General features: G+C 45.9%; 1 protein-coding gene across 1 annotated transcript in view; it reads right to left on the reverse strand.

Moving 5' to 3' along the window:
* Nucleotides 1-687: 687 nt before the first annotated feature.
* Cryl1 (crystallin lambda 1) overlaps nt 688-22,442 on the reverse strand; it is a 125,769-nt gene continuing 104,014 nt past the window's right edge. The window contains exons 6-8 of the mRNA XM_031361798.1: nt 9,855-9,960; nt 1,534-1,640; nt 688-1,225 (exon numbers count right to left, since the gene is read on the reverse strand). Of these exons, the coding sequence (XP_031217658.1) occupies nt 1,112-1,225; nt 1,534-1,640; nt 9,855-9,960 (327 nt within the window). The 3' untranslated portion in view covers nt 688-1,111. The remainder of the gene's footprint in view (nt 1,226-1,533; nt 1,641-9,854; nt 9,961-22,442) is intronic.

The following is a 22,442-nucleotide window of genomic DNA, read 5'->3' on the forward strand; positions in this document are numbered from 1 at the left end:
TGCAGGGCCTTTCAATGTTACCATATCCTTCCATGTACATGAGCCCCTGGGGCACTAGGCCAGTTTAAGGGCCACTTGATTGTTTCATGGTAATCCCAGATCCTCAGCCATCAGGTGTGTGCTGAGGACGCAGGAGTGTGCTGACTGGGACTCACAAACTATTGAAAATGATCACTCCCTAGTCAGGGTCACTGCTTCCACAGCAGAGCAGCCTCCACCCTGAGGAAACGCAGCTCCCTACCATGTGACACTGAGATCTTCACCACCCAAAGCGGCAAGGCCAGTGCTCCTGTCTGGGAGCCCTGTGATGGCATCCAGAGTCACCATGAGAGACATACGGACTGGTGTCCTCAGTGTCCTGGAAGCTCGTGCCCGGGACAGACCTCCTGTTGTAGGAGGTTCTAGAAATGACTGTTAAGCAGGTGTCTCTTTGGCTGAACTCTGCACTCTGTCATTTACTACAGACATGAAAATTGCAAGGGTTGAGAAGTCTACAATGCTTCTTAAACATCTCTGACCAGAGAATCACAGGGCACCACTGAAAAGCTTGGGAAAGTATTAGTTCGAATTGGAGTACTGTACAGTTATTTATTTATTTAGAGTGTGTGTGTGTGTGTGTATGTGTGTAAACAGACTGTCCTTATGCAATCAAGACTTTTATTTTCAGAATAATAAGCACCAGCAAACTGAAAGTGATTGCTTTATTATGCAGGGTCACGGGACACTCAGAGTGGGATTAGAAAATGATTATAAAAATACATTTGAAATAGATTAAGGTAACAGAAAACTGCAAATCATCACCTGGAAATGCATGTGTAATCATACTGGAAAGAAAAGGTGAGAATCTTCAGGAAGAGGCCCTCCCAGGGCAGGGAGCCCACGGCTCAGAACCTAAGCATGCTTTGATATCCCAATGCAGGGTTAGGCAGGAGTGACCAGAAGATATTTGGCCTCTATAGCTGCCCAGAGGGAAATGTGGTGGGGTGGGGGCAGACCTGGGTTTCAGGCCAGCTTCCTGGGCTTCTTGATGCTGCACAGGGATTGCATCAAGAGCTTCTCATCTCCCCAGTAGAGCTGCCCAGGAAGGCGGGGCAGTGGCATTACAGGAAATTCACTGGGGCTGCAGCCGGTGCTTCAATACGGAGAGTTTCATGAGACAGTCATCCCTCCACTGCCTCCTAGCAGCTAAGTGCTCTGGATCATCAGGAACCTTCCTGCACATGTCCTGGGAGAAGGAAAGGAAAGAAAAACAGAGTACACATGCGGAAGAAGTAATCTGCCAGGAGTGTATACCGCTTCCAAACCCCGGATCCTGAGATTCCCCAAGACAAGTCAAAATGAGCTGCGGGTCACCATCACCTTGTCCTCAGGTATCCTGAAGATCAGGTTGCAACTATGGGCAGTCAGGGAACGGCAACCTTCAGGATCAAGGGTTAAGGCTGCAGCTACTGACATCAGCCCCATCCACAGGAGGTATAGGAGCGCCTATGGCTAGTATGTACAAGCTTGCATGTTCCTGGGCGGTCCACATACCTCATTAACTTTCTCCACTGTGGCCTCTGAGAATTCTGGAACAGGCCCAAAAGTCTTGAGGACATGCTTCATTCCTTCGCTGTATCTCTCACAGTAGCTTCTCATACCTGCAATGGCATGAGAACAGGAACCCACACATCAGCATCAACATATAACTCCCAACTGAGACCTATGCAGAAGGCCCTATCCTGGGAGAAGGGGATCTGCAGAGAAGAGGCAGAAGGCAACTGAGGAGAGCAGGGCCTTCCCCATGACGCATTATCCTAGCTTTCTGGAACCTAAAATCCTAAAGAGCACTAGGGCCCTCAGGCCTGCCATGTGTCCCTCACCAGTGCATCTCAGGGGTCCTTCTCAGGGGTCCTCAGTGAACCAGAGCATCTTAGGGGTCCTCAGCAAGTCATGGTATCTCAGGGGTCCTTCTCAGGGGTCCGCAGTGAGTCTGAGCATTTCAGGGGTCCTCAGCGATTCTGAACATCTCAGGGGTCGCCAGTGCATCTCAGGGGTCCTCAGTCAGTGGTTACTCACACTCTGATGTATAGAAAGCATCTCCTTCAGCCATGTGCTGTGTTAAGGGTCTATGCTGGGCTTCAGTGCATTTTTTTGCCTTCATTTCCCTTTTTTTTTTTTTAACCTCCCACCCTTTCTTTCTTTCTTTCAGATACAGGGGCTCACGTAGCCCAGGCTACATAGAGGACCTGGAATGTCTAGTCCCACTATTCAAGTGCTTGGATTATAGGCATGTGTCACCACTCTTGCTGTATATAGATCCAGGTACTTATTTGTACATCTTCAGGCTCCTCTCCTCTCCCTATCCTTCTGTTTTGAGACAGAGTTTCACTCTGTAGCTCAGGATAACCTTAAACTCACCGTAATCCTCTTGCCTCAGCCTCCCGAGTGCTGGCCATTCAGGTGTGAATCATCATGAATGGCCTCAATTCATTCTTTATGAACCCCAGATGTCAAAACTCAAGTCACTCCCTCCTTATCACTGTCTTAAGCCTCGAGGGCAGGTTATGGTTTACCTGGTATTTACAAGGTGGGGAGGGTTGTGTCAGAGTTCTATTCACCACTGGCTTATACTTCCAGTATAAGGAGGGCTGGAGCCCGGCCTGCCTGAATCCCTGTCCACAGGCTGCCCAGCCCACTGTAGGGTTTTGGTGGAGAAATGAGTGGGGATGAGGAGGGACACACAGATAGTACAAGCAGCTGCAGGGCTGTGTGGGCTCAAGCCAAGACATTGAACCCAGATGAGCTCAGAAGGAAAGCACAAGCCTGGTCTAGCCTGGGCACTTTTCCAAAATGTAGCCACCTGCCCCAGGGGCACTCAGTTCCCTCCTCTTCCTCCCTTACATGCTGAGCCTTAGGTCTGCATGAATAGGCATGAGTTAGATGCAAGATATGCTAGAAGCCAGGCCTAGGATCCCACAGGTCAAAGTGCTGTGAGTCCTGGCTGTGCTGACGCTGGTCCATTTTGGTTTTTCCATTTTGTGATGCTTGACTTGAGTTCTACCATTGAGCTAGCCTTGGGAGCTTTGTTCAGTCTTCTGGAGCCACAAAGCCTCAGTAGTAGAATGCTGGAACACAAAGTTGCAGAATCTGCACAGACTCTCATCTACCCTAGGAAGACAGTATTTGATTGATCTAAAAAAAAAAAAAAGAGCACTAGATACTCTTTTAAAAGAAGAGTTTAGTTTGGGGGTTTAGTTTTGATAGATCCACACTGAAACAGAAGCCAAAAGTTTCTATTTTGTTTGTTTCAAATAGTTTTTCTTTCTTTTCAGTGTGCCAAAGAGACTTTGAAAAAAAATAAAGTGTGGAAAAGTGTGTGTGTGTGTGTGTGTGTGTGTGTGTGTTTTGAGATTAGGTCTCATGTAGCTTAGGCTAGCCCCAAACTTACCTTGTATCCAAGGCTAGCTTTGAAAACAGTCCATCCTACTTCTATTCCCCAGATACTGGAATTACCAGCATGCACCCTCCACACCCAGACGAGATTGTTTCAAAGGGTAAAATATTAAAGCTGATCAGCTTCTCTGGCATTAGTACCCACAGTTAACCAGTGGCTAATTTTTAAAGAGAAGATCTCACTGCCTGGGTGTGAAGTTGGTAGTCCAGAACTCTGCAGGTTCCAATAAATAACCCAGCAATGTTTAGTCTTCTAAGGTGGTTTAGAATCACCACAGACCAGAAAAAGACGTAAATATGTCTTTCCCTTAAGAAGTTAAGCATTTGTTTCATTTTTCCTATTTATTTATTCACACAAGCAATAATAAAATTGAGACACAACTACAGTGTATTCATTTAGAGTTGGGAGCAAGACACACAGAGTTGAATATACCTGAAATATGTTGAATGATTGCAAGTTATTCGGCTTCCATCATTATGACAAAATTCCTAAGATAATCAATGTGTCAATAAGATGGCGAGACCAGTGTTATTAAGACTGTGTTCATCAGTCACCTGCAATGCCATGGAGGCAGAGGAGGCTGGAGCAGCCACACTCGCCTTAACCACACTGTGTGCAAGCCAGACCCGCCTTCACCACACTGTGTGCAAGCCCTCCAAGCTGTGCTGTCCCAGCTCAGCCAAGCAGGTTGGCTTCTCCATTGCTCCAGACGGTTGGCAAGCAGAACGCTGTGATGGGAACACATGATGAAGGAAAGCTGCTTACCTCACGATGGCCAAGATCCAGATGAGAAGAGGCCAGTCTCCCAATATTCCCACCCAAGGACATACTCCCAGTGGTCTAACATGTTTCTAAATGGACCCCACCCTTTTAAAGACAAATTTGTTACATTTTTGTGCATGCGGTGCATGTGTGTGTGTGTGTGTGAGAGAGAGAGAGAGAGTGTGTGTGTGAGTGTATGTGTGTGTGTGAGAGAGAGAGAGTGTGTGTGTGTGTGAGTGTGTATGTGTGTGTGTGTTACTTGAGTGGAAGTCAGAGAACAACTTCTGGGAGCTGGTTCTCTCCTACTACATAGGTTCTGGGAATCAAGTTCAGGTCCCCAATTGGGCTTGGTGTCAAGCCCCTTTACCCTGAGCCATTAAGATGGCTCAGGATTCCACCTCTTAAAGGTCCCATGCTTCTTCCTAAATAACTCCACAAGCTGGTCAACCAACATTCCACTCTATCACAGAAGAAAATGGGAAATTTGGCTGTGGCTGCATATTAAGCCAGCTTATTAGGGAAAATGTAGCCCATGACCCTCTCAGGAGCTGCTCTACCTTCCCAGCCAATGTAAGCAGCAGCCTCAAGGGGTTTGATATGCAGCCCGTGCTTTATCTCCGGCTACTTTACAGTCCTTCTACATACGCATGTTTTACCTTTCACTATCCCGAAGCCATTCCAATCTCACAGAGATGTTCTACAACTTTCTCTCTATTGTAGATCTACTTATATTTTCATTTTATGCACAGGAGTGTTTTGCCTGTCTGGATATATGTGCACTGTATGAGTGTTTGGTGCATGTGGAGTTTGGAAGAGGGCAACCGAAATGGCTGTGAGCTGCCTCGTGGATGCTGGGAGCCAAATCCTGGCCTTCTGCTAAAACAACAAGTGCCATCTCTCCAGTGTCCACAGGACATTTGTTTCTTCAACTCAGAATAAGATGTGGTAAAAACTGTTTCTAATACAGCTCACAACTCTCCCCCTATGCAACAAAACTTGATTTCTCTACATGAGACCAAAAAAAAAAAAAAAAACTGAGTGGAAATTTTCTCTAAAATACCAATTGTACCAATAAGGGACACGCCTGGCCTTACCCTTTCACCCTGCTGGTTCACCACCACACTTTCTTCCTTCAGGTCTAGCTTTCCCTTTGTCCTTCCTTCTGTGCCTTCCTGTCTGTCCACGTGAGCCTCACTCTTCCACAGCCCTTGGAGAGCTTCGTTTTGCCGAAGCTAAGCCTAATTTTTTAAAGATTTATTTATTTATTCTCACGTCATGTGTTTTGGCTGTACAGGTGACTGGGCAGCGGTTGTGAATCTCCATGTGGGTGCAGGGAATGAAATCGGGTTCTCTGGAATAGCAGCCTGGACTCCCAAATGCTGCTCTCAACTCTTTGACCCATGAACCTAATGTCTTAAATGATTTTATGGACAAAGAATACACAGAAAGGATTGATTCTCAAGATTAGATTTAGATTATCTGTTCTCTAGCTGTGAGCCCTGCCAGGTAAAGCAGGGGGTTTCCTTGACCCTAGAATCTCTACCAACAGGAAGCCCTCCTGTCTGCTGAGTTTATGGGGTGAGACACGGCCTGCCATGCTGTGCCTGGCTGGCACCCACACCTGACTGACACTCCCCAGTACTGAACCCACATCTACATGGATTCACAGGAGCTAAGACGGTTTCACAGGCTCTATGAAAACAGAATGACAATATCTAATGTCCTTCAAGGACAGAGTTGTCACGACAACAGGGCCCATTCCAGTACCGCCCCCCCCTCCCCTTTCCCCAGTTTAGCCGTTCCCACCAGCAATGGTGGCTGAACATAGACAGACAAGACCTCCAGCAGGCTTTCTTCTAAAAAACTAGGTAAGTGTCTACAAAACAAGGAGCAAACAATCAGTTCACCTGGAGCAGGACCTGGGAGACCTGGGGTTGTCAGATTCTCAGATACTGTCCCTCCACAGAGACAGCAAGGAACAAAGTCCAAAAAGCTGCCAGGGACAGAGCAGGGACAGAGCAGGTCCAGAGTCTCAGTGAAGAAACAAACCTGGCCTGATTCTAAGGCTTCCTCTATCCCTCAAGCAAAAAGTGCCCTTGTCTATACTTACTCTGTATTTCTCCCTCCGGCCTGAGGGAAGCTTTTGGGAAGAATTAAGAAAACTAAAAACAAACAAAACCTCTGGAAGAATAATAAGTTAAACACAACGAGCTGAATGAAAATAACAGTTAAACTATGGGTGTGTAGCTCAGCCTGGAACACCCAAGGCTCTGGGTTCCAGGCCCCAGCACTGCCACCAAAAACATAAAGATAAAACAAACAAGAGGTCATTGATGAAGCGTGTAATCTATCTGGACACCACCTTCCAAGTGGTCTCTTCGCATATCTCCCCCATCCACCTGCCAGAAATGGTTGCTGTCCCGCCACTGAACAGTTAAGAAAACTGAGGTGCACTGAATCAAGAAGCTGATCCAAGCTTATGTATGCAGCAGCTAACAGACAGGAAAGTCAGGGTACTGAGCCCGGCTAACTGTCTTGCTGGTCAGAACCTCTACTGTGAAGCATATTATTTCACAAGGGATACTTTTTCTAAAAGTAGGCAAGAGCAGGGCAGTGGTGGCACACGCCTTTAATCCCAGCACTTGGGAGGCAGAGACAGGCAGATTTCTGAGTTCGAGGCCACCCTGGTCTACAGAGTGAGTTCCAGGACAGCCAGGGCTACACAAAGAAACCCTGTCTTGAAAAACAAAACAAAATAACAACAAAAAGTAGGCAAGAAGGCAAACTGAGCAAGCACCCTACCCTATTGCTTTCCTATTTAATTAGAATTCTCCCCTCACCTGCACAGCTTCTCAAAATCACCTCTGCTACAAGGTCTTCCCAGTTCTGGGGGGGTGGGGTACAGGGAGCGGGGGCGGTTCTCAGCAAAGGGTAACTTTTTTTCTTTTGTATCTCTTTCCTTCTTTCAGATAGTAGCCAGAGCCTGCGAACACTTTGCCTGGAACTCTGGGAATTCTACCTTGATCTCCAAAGCTTCCCGACCTCCCCCACGCAGCTGCGAGGCTTTCTCTCCTCACCCTCCCTCACAAAGACTCCTCTTCAACACCCCCCTCCTCCTGGCAGCTGCTGACATTTACAGCTCACACACCCTGGTATTTTCTCTTAACTCAAATAAAATTATCCTCAAGCTTTAAAAATAAATAAATAAGCCTAGTGTGCCTGCAATTGCTTTGGGGGAAAATGGAGGTTTTAAGCCTAAAAACTTAACCTGAGATGAAAGCCACGTCAGCAAAACCATGAAGCTTCCTCCCCACTCCAGCCTTGGTGTGTTCCAGGTGACACCAGATCTTGGTTCCCAGCCAGATCTTCTAACTTTCTAGCTCTGGGCTTTGGAATGCTCAGAAGTTGAAAACTACATCCGACCCCTATTATCATATTAAGCCAATTAAGCTTTCTTATCATATCAGTTTTGTTTAAAAAATTGTTGTGGCCTCCTTCCTGTCTGCCACCTCACTGATGCTGGAGTGTCTGGTGTCCCTGGCTCCTGTTGCTATTTGTTTGAGATTCAAAGCTGTTCTCAGTTCTCTCCCTATTGATTTCTCACAACCCCTAACTACCTTAGTTCTCTCAGAAAAAAGAAATACAGTGGTTATCAAGCAGGCCCACGTCCACTTCAAATGCTTGACTACGTTCCCCACTCATAAAGCCTGGCTGAAAATACATCTGAAATGACCCAACACTACTTCAATGACATCTCAAAACTCTTATTTCACTTGTATTTCTTCTCATATTCAACAATGATCCTCCCACACACGGCATGGCAAACACAGAAACTCCTTTCTCCCTTTGGCTGCTCATGGCAAGGCTTGCTTTTAAGAAAGACCCAGTTACTGGAGTGTTATTGCAGGGCTTGTGTAGTGGGTCCACGGCATGAAATGCTGCATCTGGGAAAACTGCCTTGAGTGTTGGTCATTAACCTCTGTAGTGGAAACAGACTGAGCTGGTAACAGCGGCATGGGATCATGGGACAACAGTCAGACTCGGAGAGGCCATCAGCTCCAAGCACCACATGACAGCAATTTCCTCTCAACATCTATCATGGCACTTTAATTCATCCAGGGTGTGAGTCCTCCCTTCCCGGATCACTAGCACCAGTTACTAGAAAGTTCTGACACATCAGTCACATACTAAATACAAACTGCCTGCCTATGGTATCCAGTCTTCCGTTTTAGTTCCATCCACTCAGAAAGCAGGTGCAGAGCAGGGGGTGGGAGGGATGCACTCTGTAATCGATCCCAACACTGAGAAAGCTGAGGCAGGAGGATTTCTTGACTGTCTGAGACCAATTGAGCTACATAGTATCAGCAAAGCTGGAATCAGAGTGAGACCCTGTCTCCAAACTAAACAAAAAGAACACATTCCTACCCTTCTCCCCCCACCCCTTGAAGGGAGGAAATCTCATTTCTTACCCCTATGTGCCACCACAGGGGGAAATCTCAATTCCTACCCCTCTGTCCCTCCCATGGAGGGAATTCTCAGTTCACAATATCTCTTGTGAAATACAGTCCTGACACTACAAATAACATTTTTTTCTTTCTACATCTCCTTTACCACTTAAGAGGACTCTGTTAAAGTAACTTATAGCAATTGTATAAGTTTACAGCGACAGAATAGTAAAAAGATGATAAAAGTTACTTGCTGCTCAGGGGGATGGTGGGGGGAAGGGGTGCCTGCAGAAGGCTCTAGGTTTGATTCCCCAGCAAAACAAAAGAAAAAAAGGGGAAAAAAAAACCCATAAACACCATTTCCTATTGTATCAGATATAGCTCATGACTATGGTTCTAGCATTCAGCAGGAGGATCATGCACTTGTGGCTAGCCAGGTCTACATAGTGAGACTTTACTCGGGACAAAAAGAAAAAAGAAAAGTTATTGTCATTTTAATACTACGAGATAGCTAACCTGTAGGTAGAATCTTTCAGATTTTGGTACGTCGCTGCACTGGCGTGTTTTAATCTGGTCTGGGTTTCATCAGCTGGTAATCTTTGGGTCTTTTACAATCTGCTTTGATCTTATCCATCAAGTTATCTTTCTTTGGAATTACCAGGTCACACTGACTCCCCTCAGGCCTCTGAAGTCAGCTTCCGGACAGTTGTCTGGCCTGGCCCAACCCTTCCAGGCCCCTCCTGGGTGACACCTGCCTTGTGACTCCTGGCCTCGGGGACGGCCATCCCACTGCTCTGCAGAAGCACCCATGGGCACTACTGTGTAGACGATGACTCCAGAAGCGTCAAGTGTTTGTTTTGCTTCTTGCTTCTGTGATTAACACCTCGCTTGCTCGCAGAAGCTGCAGCCTCTCTCCCATCAAGCAACAGGATACAGAGCAAGGCTTCAGCCACAGCACTTCCTTTTCATCTTCTGATTCCATCAAGAACTCCTCAGCATCCAAGGCCCCAAGCTTCGAAGACCCCACCCACATGGGCTTACATATCAGCTCACAGTCACCTGTGCAAGCACCTGTCTGAGTTACGAGGGTTGATCGGAGTCCCTTCTAGGCTCTGCCCTCACTACTCTGTTTAAAACAGCTCACACTGGCAGCTAATAAAGCTCACAGAACTAGTCAACGCCACAGAGCTCCATCCCTATCCCAGGCATACCTTCAGCATTGAGGTGCATAGTCTCCAAGGGTCCAATGAATGCGTACCGCATGCCCAGCCCATCTGACATGACCAGGTCCAGGTCGTTAGGAGAGACTATTTCTTCCTGCATGGGGAGAAGGCATCAACACACAGGTGAGCTCTTTGGAAAGGCAATGTGGTTAATGTTGCTTGTTCTAACTTCTTGTAGGAAGTAGCCAACCTACCCCCCCCCCAAAAAAAAACCCACTTACCAACACACTGTAATATTTTAATCGGATTTTGTGCAACCAAGCTAACCTATATGCATGGGTCCTTAGGAAATAAGACTGTTATGGCACAAGTACCCCTTCTCCATGTTACCATCCCTACATATCACCTGCAGCTTTAGAAACAGCAAGGTTAAAGGAAACCCAAGGAAAAGGTGGGGGGGCGCATTTTCTGGCTATTTGGCCAGGGGGTTGGATGTGTTTTAAAACACCCCAGAGAATGGGAAGTGGCTCTCAGGCTTCACCCTCCTGCAAGTCAGGCTTTGTTCAGCTTTTAATGAGTTCTTGTTTCTTTGATGAAGCACAGCTTAGGATGGGTTTGTTTGCTGAGGTGGAGCACTAAAAGTTTCTACAAATGAGAATTGACAAACAAGAGGGAAGTTGCTATGTGCTCTGCTTAGAAAGCCAGCCAATTTGTGTGCATGGCTTTGTGCATGGGGCTGAAATCATTAGTGGTGTAGCCTGATGTTCCTTTGGGACCTGCCACTCACGGACCCTTTCCTGGGCAGTTTCTTTCAGAGAGGGCCCTGTGGGGGCTGATATCTATAAGTCCTCCAACCATGCCACCTTTCCTATAAGCAGCCTTGGGGGCTGGGGCTGTCAGCCCTTAGCTGGAGGACCCAGTTCCTATACGGTGATACACCCTGTCACGCTATGCACCTTGCTCGCAGTGACAAGCTCAGGCAAGCCACCCCAGTCTGGGATTTAGATCCTTCCCTGAAAGGGCCGTCTGACATCCGTCTTAAGACAAGCCTTGTCAGCCTGAAGGAGGGACCTGAGAAGTCACTGTGGGTCATCATGTTTCTTCAGGGAGGAACCCTTTGTCCTTCTGATACCCCTGGAATTTGGGCCTCAGAGACTAAATCGCCCCCTGCTGGCCTGGGCAGTTGGTACTTTCCACTCCAGACTCCAAAGGTAACTTAGAACTGCTGGCAAAGTGGATTTGGCACTGCCACCCAGCTAACAAATGACATAGGGAGTCTTGGGTCTGGGTACTTGGATCACCCCACTTCACACGAGACAACTTCGGGGAGAGGATAGCGTTGCAGAATCAAGATGCAAGAGAGCCCACTGCCCTGTCATAACAAACATAGCCATGCCTGACTGAGCGACTCAGCTTCAAAGAACCACGTTCCATGCAGCGGCAGCACGTAAGATACAAATACAGAAAGACGGCATGCTCAAGATGCACGCACAGTGTGGAGGGTCATGATGAAGCCAGGCACTGGCACCAGCTCGAGGTCTTCCACCTCCTGTAATGACCATGTCCTGGCTCTGGAGACTGGCCCTCAGTACACGATCCTCAGCAACAGAGCTTGCTGGCTGCACATTTCTAATCGTGCACATGCACAGTGTTCATTCTCATGTGACTTGATTCCGTTTCCCTAATATCATGTTTTTAAGATACATAAAGGATGGGGATGAGGCTCTGAGAACTTTTAGAGCCTACGTTGAAAGAATTTCAAGACACTCAACCAATGAGCTACCCAGAGTCATTGACTTTTGTTTTGTTTTTTACTTTTTAGCTGGAAATGGAAGGAACCCAGGCTCACGTGTGACAGGTAAGTGGCCTACCAGTTCCCAGAAGGTGGCCTTTCTTTCTGAGGTCCTCTGGAGGAGGAGAGCTATCTATTTTCCTCTGTCCTTCCCCCACAGGACAGACAGAAAGGGAAGAATGCTAATCTTCACTTCTGCATTTCTTTCTGCTCTGTGTGGCATTTCCAAGGGGATTCCTCAAGCCTGTATTTTTACCTAGACGCTAATCTAGAGGAAGAAAATGGTCATGGGTATTTCCATTCAGCTGTGACCCTGCGTCACTGTGGCAAATCCGCATACTTCTCCCGGAAGCTGCACTGAATGGTCAACTCCAGGCCTCTTACTCGGGATGTGCTGGTCCTCAGTTCTGCCCCTGAGCTCATTTTTACCCCAGCAGTGTAAGAACACGTATGGCAGTATGTATAACAATGTTCTAAGGGACGGAGGAGGTAGACATGGTGCTGATGGTAAGACACCAAGCTAACACACGACTCCTGAGACCTGGACGGGCTGGGCATACTGGTTTGCAGCATGGAACCCGATGCCAGCCCAGATTAATACTTATCGGAATAGCTATCAGTACGTCCTGCATTATGCAGCAAAATTCTCAAGACACAGATACAAAGAACGGTCCCAGGAGGTTAGAAGAGTCCTACAAACTCATACAAAGCAGCGAACACTGCTGTCACTGTTCTCAGCCAGGCTTTTGTACCTAGTTCTGAGAAACCTCGGGGTGAAGAAGGCCCAAACACAATGGTAAGGAATCCCCTTTCACGGAAAAACTTCTGGGCTGGCCTTTCTTTAAGATCTGGGACTCACCACAAACTACACTGGTGCATTAGGCTGGGGAGTCATTGGAGAAGAAAACACAAGGCAGTGAACGAAGTGTTCAGTTACCCTGACACACATTTTAAATATAATTAAAGGTTTGGGGATTCTATTAGTGGAGAAACACACACATACACGCACACACACACACACACACACACACACACACACACACACACACACACATTCCTCCCTTAGTGTCCATGGAGAGCTCATTACAGAGTATTCCATCTCCCCTTACCAAAGACCATGGACACTCAAGTCCCTGAAACAAAATGGTGCAGAACTGCCTAAAGCCTACGGGCATCTTCTCATGGACTTCTCACATCTTAGATACTTACAGCGCCTAACACAGAACAAACGCTGTGTGACAATTAGGTCCAGCGAGGTGGCTAAATGGGTAAGGGTGCCTACAGTCAAACCTAACATTTTGAGTTCAATCCTTGGGTCCCACATGGTAGAATGATAAAAGCAGAGAACCAATCCCTGCAAGTTGGCGTCTGACCTCCTTATGTATTCACGAATGCATCACACACACACACACACACACACACACACACACACACACACATCAAACAAATAAATGTAATTTAAAATTTGTCATCACATTGTGTTCAGAGAACAAAGAATGCAACTCTATGTTCAATTTGTAAAAATATGTTCAATCTGTAGTCCCCTAAGTCCATGGGTGAAAAACAGACAGGTCGCCATTTACACACACATGTATAAAAGACTTATTTCAACTGGCTTATGTGACTGTGGGCTGCTGAGTCTTGAGAGGCCTCAGTTCAGCTCTGTAGACTTCTTAACCAGTTAGATGTGACCCTTCGCAATTACAGAGAATAATGCCCTGTCTGTAGCTCAGGTCAGCTGATACACCTAGTCCCTCCGGGAGCAGCTCCATGCTGTCTGACCTGCCTGTCTGTGAGGTGGAGAGAAAGGGGAAGAGGCACACATCCAACGACTGACAGGTGATGCAGCGTGCTAACCTGGACTCTGACAGGAGGAGGGAAGGCCGGCAGGGGCCTTGTGCGCTGCACAGTATCTGAGGACTGCATCCTGTGACTGTCGCCACTACAGGTCACCAGCTACACACACAGCTTCCCCTCCCTTTGATCGTCCATCCTTCTGGTTTTTTGCCTACATGGTTGCTTTGCCCTCTTTTTCCCTTTGCTCTTCTCATTTAATCCTGGCCACCTTCCCTTATCTAATTAAAAAGAAATCCCAGTTTTGTTCCTCCACTTTTGCCTTGTTGATTTCCCCAGGCTTGGTCCTGACTTGTCAAGTATCTGAGAATACATATCCCTTACTTGGCCACCATGGTTACCTCCAGGGACCCAGCCTTGCTACCAGGTATGTGGATAAAGTTCTGCACGAGTGCCTCCCCTCCCTAACCTTCACCCAAACTGTTAGGGTGTATGTCTAGTGTCTTAATTGAGAACTACAGAAAAAGTGAAGGGTGAAGAGTAAAAAGAGATTATATCATGAAGAAATCCCAGACTGTGACGTGTATAGTAAGACCTGAGACTCTGCCATCTCAGTCTCCTAAAGGGGACAGAAAGAAAGATAGACTTCTTTTGCTATATCTTGTCCACTAGAAAGAGGTTACAGGTCAAGGGACCACTTTGACCCCTATTTTCATGGAACAGCCTTGAGCTGCAGTAATGTCTGTCTCCTGAAGTGTTCCTGAGTCGGTTGGAAAAGACAACCAACAGATGCAGAAGTAACACCTACAAGAGCCAGGTTCAGGACTCTCCCATTCGGAGACACTCGCTCCTGGAGCCCTTGTCGACGATCCACAGACAGAGAGTTTCAAGTCTGGAGGTTTACACTGGGAACTGTTTGGGCTCCATAGCTTAGTAGTTAGAGCACTGGTCTTACAAACTGAGAACTACTGCAGTGTATTTCACAAGAGATGAGATGAGACCATGGATTAGCTCTCTCCACTGGTACAGTCTTCTATATTCTGTTTTGTATTTTCTTTTCCATGTGTTACTGCTCGTCCATGTGCCACAAATGTGGCAAGGGATGTGGGGATGCTAGAGAGATAGCACAGCAGTCAAGAGTGCACACTGCCCTCAGAGGACCTGAGTTTGGTTCCCAGCATCCATATCAGGTAGCTCACAGCAACGTGTAACTCCCAGCACCGGGAGCAAGAACAAAAAAGTCCTGGCCTAAACACTCCCTCTGTACCCATGCCACCATCTAGGGAGATGTGACACAAGAGGAAATCTTAATAAGGAGAAAATAAAAGATGCCTAAGAGCTGCTTCATGACCCACAGTTACTCACAGGTTTGTAAGCAGCATGGCCACTTACCAACACTTACAAGTTTCCTTGGAAGTAGGACACAGGCATTCCTGCATGATGACATAGGCAGATTTCGCTAACTGTGAAAGAACCTACTGAAGCCCACACTTAGCTCATGCAACAAGACATTGAATCATGCCTAGGAAACACACCCTGTCAAGAGCCGTCTGAGACGCTAAGGAGCTAGAGTTCTTGGGGAACAGAGATGAGAAGCAGCGGCTGGCCCTCACAGGTATCCCATGGGCCCCTTGGGTAGTAGGAGAAGCATGGATCATTCTTGGGGACATTTTGGTCACATCTAGCAAGTGGCGAAATGCCCTTCCCTAGCCTGGATTCCAGACTATCCATGAACAGACCAGCCCAGGACTGAGGCACTGGTGCAAAGGAGTCATTGAGTCTAGGTTATGACAGAAATGGAAGCTACCTCAAAACAATCTACCATGGGAGAAACACCCAAACATTCAAAAGTCAATTAAATCAGATGAATATCCATGAATCCTGAAGCAAAGCATTCATGTTAGGGAAGAGAGAGATGAAAACCTGGAGGGAAGAAAGGAATTTGCCTTGGGACAGGTCAAAGGTACAGTTATTTTTCCCTTTGAATTTTCATTAAAGGTTTGAAATTGGAACAAGCTAAAAACCAAAACAAACAAGCAAATGTTATATTTTTCTGGAGCACTATTTCTCAGTGGGTTGTGTAGATGACTGACTATTTTCGGGGAGACAATGAACCATATTACAGAGTTTGAAGGACAAGAAATGTCTTAACCTTAAAACCAAACACAAGAACAAAAAGGATCCATCATTTTCTTAAAGGTCAAACAGTTCGCTACCAGCCACCATGAGCACAGTAATACAGACTAAGGGGCTCTTTGTCTGGAATGCCAAAGACCAGAAGTACACCCCAGGACCATCAAGGACTAGAAATACACTAGATTTTACAGATCTTCATACAGTAGAATATTTGCATAGAGTATTGGTTGAGCACCCTAATCTAAAAATCTGAAATCTAAAATTAATTTTAATCTAACATTAGGATCACTAAGTTTTATATTCAAAAGTATTTCAGACTTGAGATGACTTGAGCAGGAGTGTTCAGCCTGAACAGTAATTAAAGGGTTTGAACTTAATACAAAGATTTGGATAAGAAAACATGAGCCTCTGGTGCCAAAGATACGGCATGGCATAAGCCCCAGCTGCCTCTGGCATACCTGTAGTCTTAGAGCTCAGAATGCCAAGACACAAGGGTGGGCGAGTGAGACAGCAAGACCCTGACTTTAAAACAAAAGCCAAAAGTCTACCCTAAAGAGTTTCAGATTCCAAAGGCCCCAAGTTGGCTTCCACTCTCAGCTGGTGGAAGGTGACATTCTCCCACCCCCAGCAACAAGAGTGTCTAGCTCTGGGTACCTGATGCTCTGTGCCTTCTCTCTGGGTACCAGATGTTCCTTCCTCCTTTCTGAGCATTCCCTTCATTTCTCCATTTCAGATACCCATTAACCCTGTCTGTTAACTTCCTAGTTTCAACCACCTGATTGGTCACTTGTGTGAGGGTTAGTAAGGTGGTATTAAAAACAGCATTTTCACTTACAGCCTGCCTGCTTGCCATTCATACCTTCCTCCCTGATGCTAAAGTCAGGATCCTCCTGCCTCAGCCTCATGAGCACTAGGCTTGCAGGTATATGCAAGCGTATCTACCATGGGTTTCTTAGAGTTGTAATCTCTTCTCAAAGCTTTCAGAGGTCTGTGTCCACCTGCTTTTGTTTTAAATATGTACATGGTTGGTATTGCTTTTGTGTATGTGGAACTAAATACATTTTAATAGAAAATAGAACACAAAATAACTCTGTTCTGAAAACAGATACTTACATCTTTCCTGCACATGGCTTTGTCTTTAGGGTATGGTTTGATACCCACAAGAGTTCCACGTTCACTGATACTACACCAGAAGGTAGAAGCAGATTACTGGGGGGAGAAAGACACCAAGAAGCCATGTCTCAAAATAAGCAACCATCTAGAAATCCAACATTTCTTAAGTCTATCTTGTGACTTATTCAAAACTATTCTTTATTATAATTTTGTTGTAGATGATGCTAGGGCTGGAATGCTGGGCAAGCACGATGAGTGCTCAGACCCGCCCTCTGCCACCGTGAGATTTCTTTCCTGGATAGAGCAGGTCCATCAGAAGTGTAGCCAGTAAAAGAATCTTCCTTTCCCACCATCATGGCCCAATAATTAGTCACGCCACCTGCCTGCTGGCAGAAGCGCCATCTGTGCCCCTTTTTCATGATACACTGAGCTATGGGTCTGAATTCCTAGAACCTCAAAATTCCAGGTATCAACCTGTACCTGGAGTCCAAGCTGAAAGGAAAAGGAAAAGGCTTACCTCAGTTCTTAGCAGACCACTTGTTTATTAATAGCATGCATTTATTAGCATCTTATGAGTATCTGCATCAGTAAGCAACACTATTAATAAAGGAGTTCTCTGCTAAAAACTGAGGCTAGGACAAATTCTAATGCAGATGATTCTCAGCCAAACAGGCTCAGTTTCTGCAGCAGCAGGGGATAGCCTGTAAATGGCTGTTACTATGTACAGGCTTGAATGTGCTCCCGGGAGAATGCAGACAGGGCCAAGTTGCTCAGCAGGAGAAAGAAAACCTGAAGGAAAGTTGAGCTGACCTGGCCAAGGAGAAAGTGCCACAGGCATGCTCCGTTGAGTTTCTTTGTACAGTGCCACCCACTCACTCTTCCAGAAGAGTCTCACGCTCCTGGAAGGCCCACTTCCCAATATGTTTTGTGTCCCGATCCGAACACACTTCATAAGGTATCTAGATTCTTCCCAAAAGAAGACCACACTATTTCTATGGAATTCAGATAGAGATCACACTGAATCTGTAGATCTCCTGGGTCTGGCATTTATAAAACATTGACTAAGAAAAGAAAGAATACAAATGGAGGTGTGGCCTATGTTCATGGATCAGAAGAACTGATCATGTCAAAGGTTCATCCCACCTAGGAGATTTAATTTACTTGGCAAAATTTAAGTATTTTTAATTTTATTTTATTTTTGTAGCTATTCCAAATAAGGTTGGTTTTTTTTTTTTTAATTTTGGATGGTTTGTTGCCAGTGTGTAGAAATGGTTTTATACATTACACCTTTATTGAACTTTCAGCTTTAGTGTTCTGCCTGTGAACTGCGACTTTATCTGCCCTAACAGGGCTTCCCCTGTGGCATCCTAGTGTTTTCTGTAGGTAAGGCCACATAAGAGGAGGAGATGATTTAGTCTCTGTCCAGTCTAGATGTGTCCTGCTTCCTCTTTTGTCTAGTTTATCTGGAAAGGATGCCTAGTGTGGTATCCAACAGAAGCAGTAAAATTGGCAGCCCTGTTTTTTTTTTTTTTTTTTTTTTGATCTTAGAGAAAACCTTTTTGACTTTGAATTAATGTATGAGCTCTGAATTATGAGATTTGTTGTGTTTGTAATACATGGCCTTTGTTGTGTTATATTATGTATTTATGTCTTTCTCTCTCTTCTTTCTTCCTTCCTTCTTTCCTTCCTTTCTCTCTCTTTCTTCCTTCCTTCCTTTCTTTCTTTTCTTTGAGACCTGCCTCTCAGGGCAGCTGGGCCCTCAGCCCTGCATCCTGTGCATCGATCGCTAAGAGCCCTCACTTCCAAGCAGCTAGCATCCAAGCACGCCCACTTCCCCTTTCTGCTGGCCAGGAATCTGGACACAACTGTAATCCACAGTCCTCCCCAGAGCTGGGCACACATTCCCAGACTGTTCCTCCTCCAGGCACCTGCTTCTACTCACATAGGTTCTCTCCCCCTGACGAGAAACCTGATCACAATTTGCATCTCTGCTCAGGAAATCAAAGGGTGGAGTGTGGCTGATGTTACACATATGAGCGATATGGCCAGGGAGCAAGTCCAAGTGAGACAGGCGTGGGCCAGGAAGCTCATGGTCAGGAGAGCAACTCTCACCCCTTGACAATTACAATCTTGTGTTTGTTCTGACCTGTTTGTTATTGTTTCTTGAGACAGGGTCTCATTTAAGCCCAGACTCCCACCCATGGTTTGAGTGGTACTATGTGGAATCAAAACTAGCACCTCATAGCCTCTCATACCTGCTTGGCAAGCACTCTACTAACTGAGCTACATCCCTAACCCACATTTGTGTTTTAACGAGGGCGAATTAAGACTTTTAAAAACCGATTTTTGAGCTGGAAGCTCATGAGACAGAGGCAGGCAGATCTGTGAATTCAAAGCCAGCTTGGTCTACATAGCAAGTTCCAAAACAGCCAAGGCTACATAGTGAGACCCTGTGTCAAAATCAATTTTCACTTCCCTTTAGGAACAGCCAGAGGTATTTAGTGCTTTAAACTGGGGCTCAGATTCATATAGTGTCAACATCATCCAAGTCTCTATTTAAGTAGAAGCTGGTATCAATGGGAGGCCCAAATCCCAGATAAAAAGACAGAACAAAACACATATAAACAGATGGAGAAAAATAAAAACAATTGAGAAATAAAATGTCATGTATGACATGAAATGAAGACTCCATCAAGTACAAGCTAAATTAGTATTAATATCTGATTAGGAAACAAAGAGCTGCCAGTCAACTAAGCTACCCCACCAGCTGTGATGGGTGGAGTTTATCTTTGAACAGACGAAACAGCCTAGGGAGACCTTGAGGCCCAGGCCTCAGAGAAGTCACATTCAGGGCTTCTCCGATATCGACGTCCATTAGAATCCCCCAGCTTGTCCCAGAGCAGTCTGACCCACAGCCTGGGAAGACCTTCCTATGTGAGGCTTGGGAAGCCCTGGGAGAGATGGCCTCTACTAAGCTGAGATGTGAGGACCCCAGCTTAGAACGTCCCTGGTGACGGCTGCTGCACCTGAGAAAGGAGGCTAAATTCAGAAGCCATCACCAAGGCTTCTCATCAGACACTGGGCTAAGCCCTTACACAGAGACCCCCCCCACACACACATAGCCCTTATCAGATCCCAGGAAGAAATCATCGCCCCTTCGTAGACCCTGCAGCAGAGGTGGGTCTTACTTCCCAACCACACTGTCGCATGTGGGCTAAGCCACTTAACGTATTAGTCAGTTTCCTATTGTGTAAAGTGTAAAATAGTAGCATGTTTCTCCTGACACTGAGAAGTGACTGGCAGGTCTGAAAACATCTGATCCTGGGAAATGGGAAAGAAGGCTTCCCAAGTTCTGAAATCTCCAGGTGGGCTTAACTGATTCCTAATTCTTGCTCCAACGTCAGGTAGGGAATCAATCACCTGTTAATCTGATGGCATGACCTTTGAAGCATACTTGGTTAAATGAAATAATCTGCCTAGCACTTGGCACTCATGTGTGAAACAAAGCTTGGCGAGGAAGTTCGAGAACCCCCCAGGGCATCTTGATCAGATGCACAGACTATTCCCCTTGTGAAAAACCAAGAGACTGAGCGCTGAATCCAGGAGCTTGAGAAACAGAGGCTCATAGACCATCTTTCCACAGCACAGTATGTCATGTGCTGACTTTAAATGGAGTGTCTTGAGTGCTGGCCGATGCTGGAAGACTGTGTGTATGTAGACTACCCTTCCTTTTCCTGCCTGAAGACTAGACTTGCCAAAGAGGAAAATAGCTGCCTTCAGTTTCCCTACGTTTCAGGAACTAAGCCTGCCTATCACAGGATGAAGACTGAGAGGCCACCACACCTGGACAGACTTTGTCAGTCACCTGAGTCCACTCAACTTCTAAAAAGAATGGTTTACAAACCTGTCTGTTTTCCAGGTCATTCATTCTGCCTAAAAATCACTGCCCCTCAAATATGTCCTATAGTCCCTCGCTTCCCTCCCTCTTATAAAGAAAGGCATGTGGGCACCTGAACCTTGAGGGGTTATTCAGCACTCACTCACTGTCCTGTGATGTCCCTCTGGTAGGGTAACATATTGCACACCTTATCACCTGTCATTCGAGTCTTAAACCTCTCAAGGACAAAGGGATTGCTTCCTTCTCACCCCCACAGAGCCCTAAGAACAGGGATCCTGCTAGAGAGTGTTCTGCTTACAAGGATAAAACATGAGGTAAGCAACTTCTAAGGCTTACTGCCAAAACAGGCCAACAGGCTGAGACCCTGCTGATGGCTTCATGACTCATTCCACGTTCCTCCACCCACCTTACCCCCGATGGGGAAAGAATTTATGGGCACTAAACTCAGCTATTGTCTGGCCAAAGAGTTTTCATCACAGCATAAATTCCCTTACTGTGATAATGCCTCAGGAACATAAACTTGAAATTACATTCCCAGCCAAAAGGATCTCATCGCCCAGTGACCCAGCCCTAACAGGGAATGTTAGTGTTACTAGACTGCAACCAGACCTGTCACTTACCAGCTATGAAGGTCTTCCATGTATCAGATATGAAGCCAAAGTAGGAGAGGAGACAAAGCAGGACTAACATCTGCAGGACAATATGACTAGACCCCAGTTCCTTCATATCCTTGGATGCCATTCTTCTCCAGAGGGGTGAGGACAGTGGCAAACAGCCCATCATGGCTAGGGTGTGCCAAGACAGGATAGGAACGTGCCTCTCACTACTGCACTTTTTCTTTCTTACGTAGAAAAGCTGCCCCAGCCTGGCACCCTCTTCATGAGCACCTGCCGTGGACATGTCCACAGGTGAGCCTTCTCCCCTATCAATCCTCCTTTGCTTCTCTTAGAATCCATCTTGGTTGCTTAGCCACAGGAATTCTCCTCCCATGGCCTCCCTAACTAGTGACTAGAATTTAAAGTAGCAAAGTCAGACACTGACAGAGGAGAGAAAAGATTCTGCTGTTTAGACAGTAAGTGTCCCCAAAGGTCCATGTGTTAATCCCTTAATCTCCAGCTTGGCACTACTGGGTGGTGGCAGGGCCTAGTGGGAGGTCATCGGGAATGTGTCTCCAAAGGGATATATATGTGTCGTAAAATGGACAAAATATCACTCTGGCCTTTCCTTTTCCTCTCCACCCCCACCCCCAAATCTGGTCACTAACATAAATAGGCTTCTATTTCCACATGTTGATAGACTGTCTTGTAGCAGGCACCAGTCAATCAGGGACTAAACCCTCCAACATTGTAAGATAAATTAAGTGTTTGTTCTTTGAAAGTTGCTAATCTCAGATATTTTATCACAGTGATAGAAAGCAGACTAACACAGTTTTGCTTCTCAAAATAAAATTTACAAATAAGTAAGATTGACAAATCCCTAACCAAATTCAATGAAGAAAAAAAAAGACAGACACAAATCATGAAATTCAGGACTAAAACCAGAGACCTCACTATAGGATTCTGAGGCCATAACATGGATAAAATGTCACCAACAACTTTACATTTATAAAGTCAATACCTTGGGGAAAATGGCCCGATTTCTGAGCAACCATAAACAATCTAAACTCAAATAAGAAATCAGAGGACAATTCTACAATAAACTGGATTTGTCATTTAAGGACTCCTGAAAAAGCTTTCTCCAGTCTCAAATTACTTCACTATAGATCTATCAAATATTTAAGGAGAATTAAGAAACCTTTCAGAAATGGAAAGACCTTTCACAATCCACTTTACAAAGAACTACTCTGAATTCAAAGTCACAAAATACAGCATCCTGCGAACTGCCGGTAATGTCTACTATGAAT

The sequence above is a fragment of the Mastomys coucha genome, unplaced genomic scaffold (assembly GCF_008632895.1).
Source record: "Mastomys coucha isolate ucsf_1 unplaced genomic scaffold, UCSF_Mcou_1 pScaffold9, whole genome shotgun sequence".
NCBI classification, from domain to species: Eukaryota; Metazoa; Chordata; class Mammalia; order Rodentia; family Muridae; genus Mastomys; species Mastomys coucha.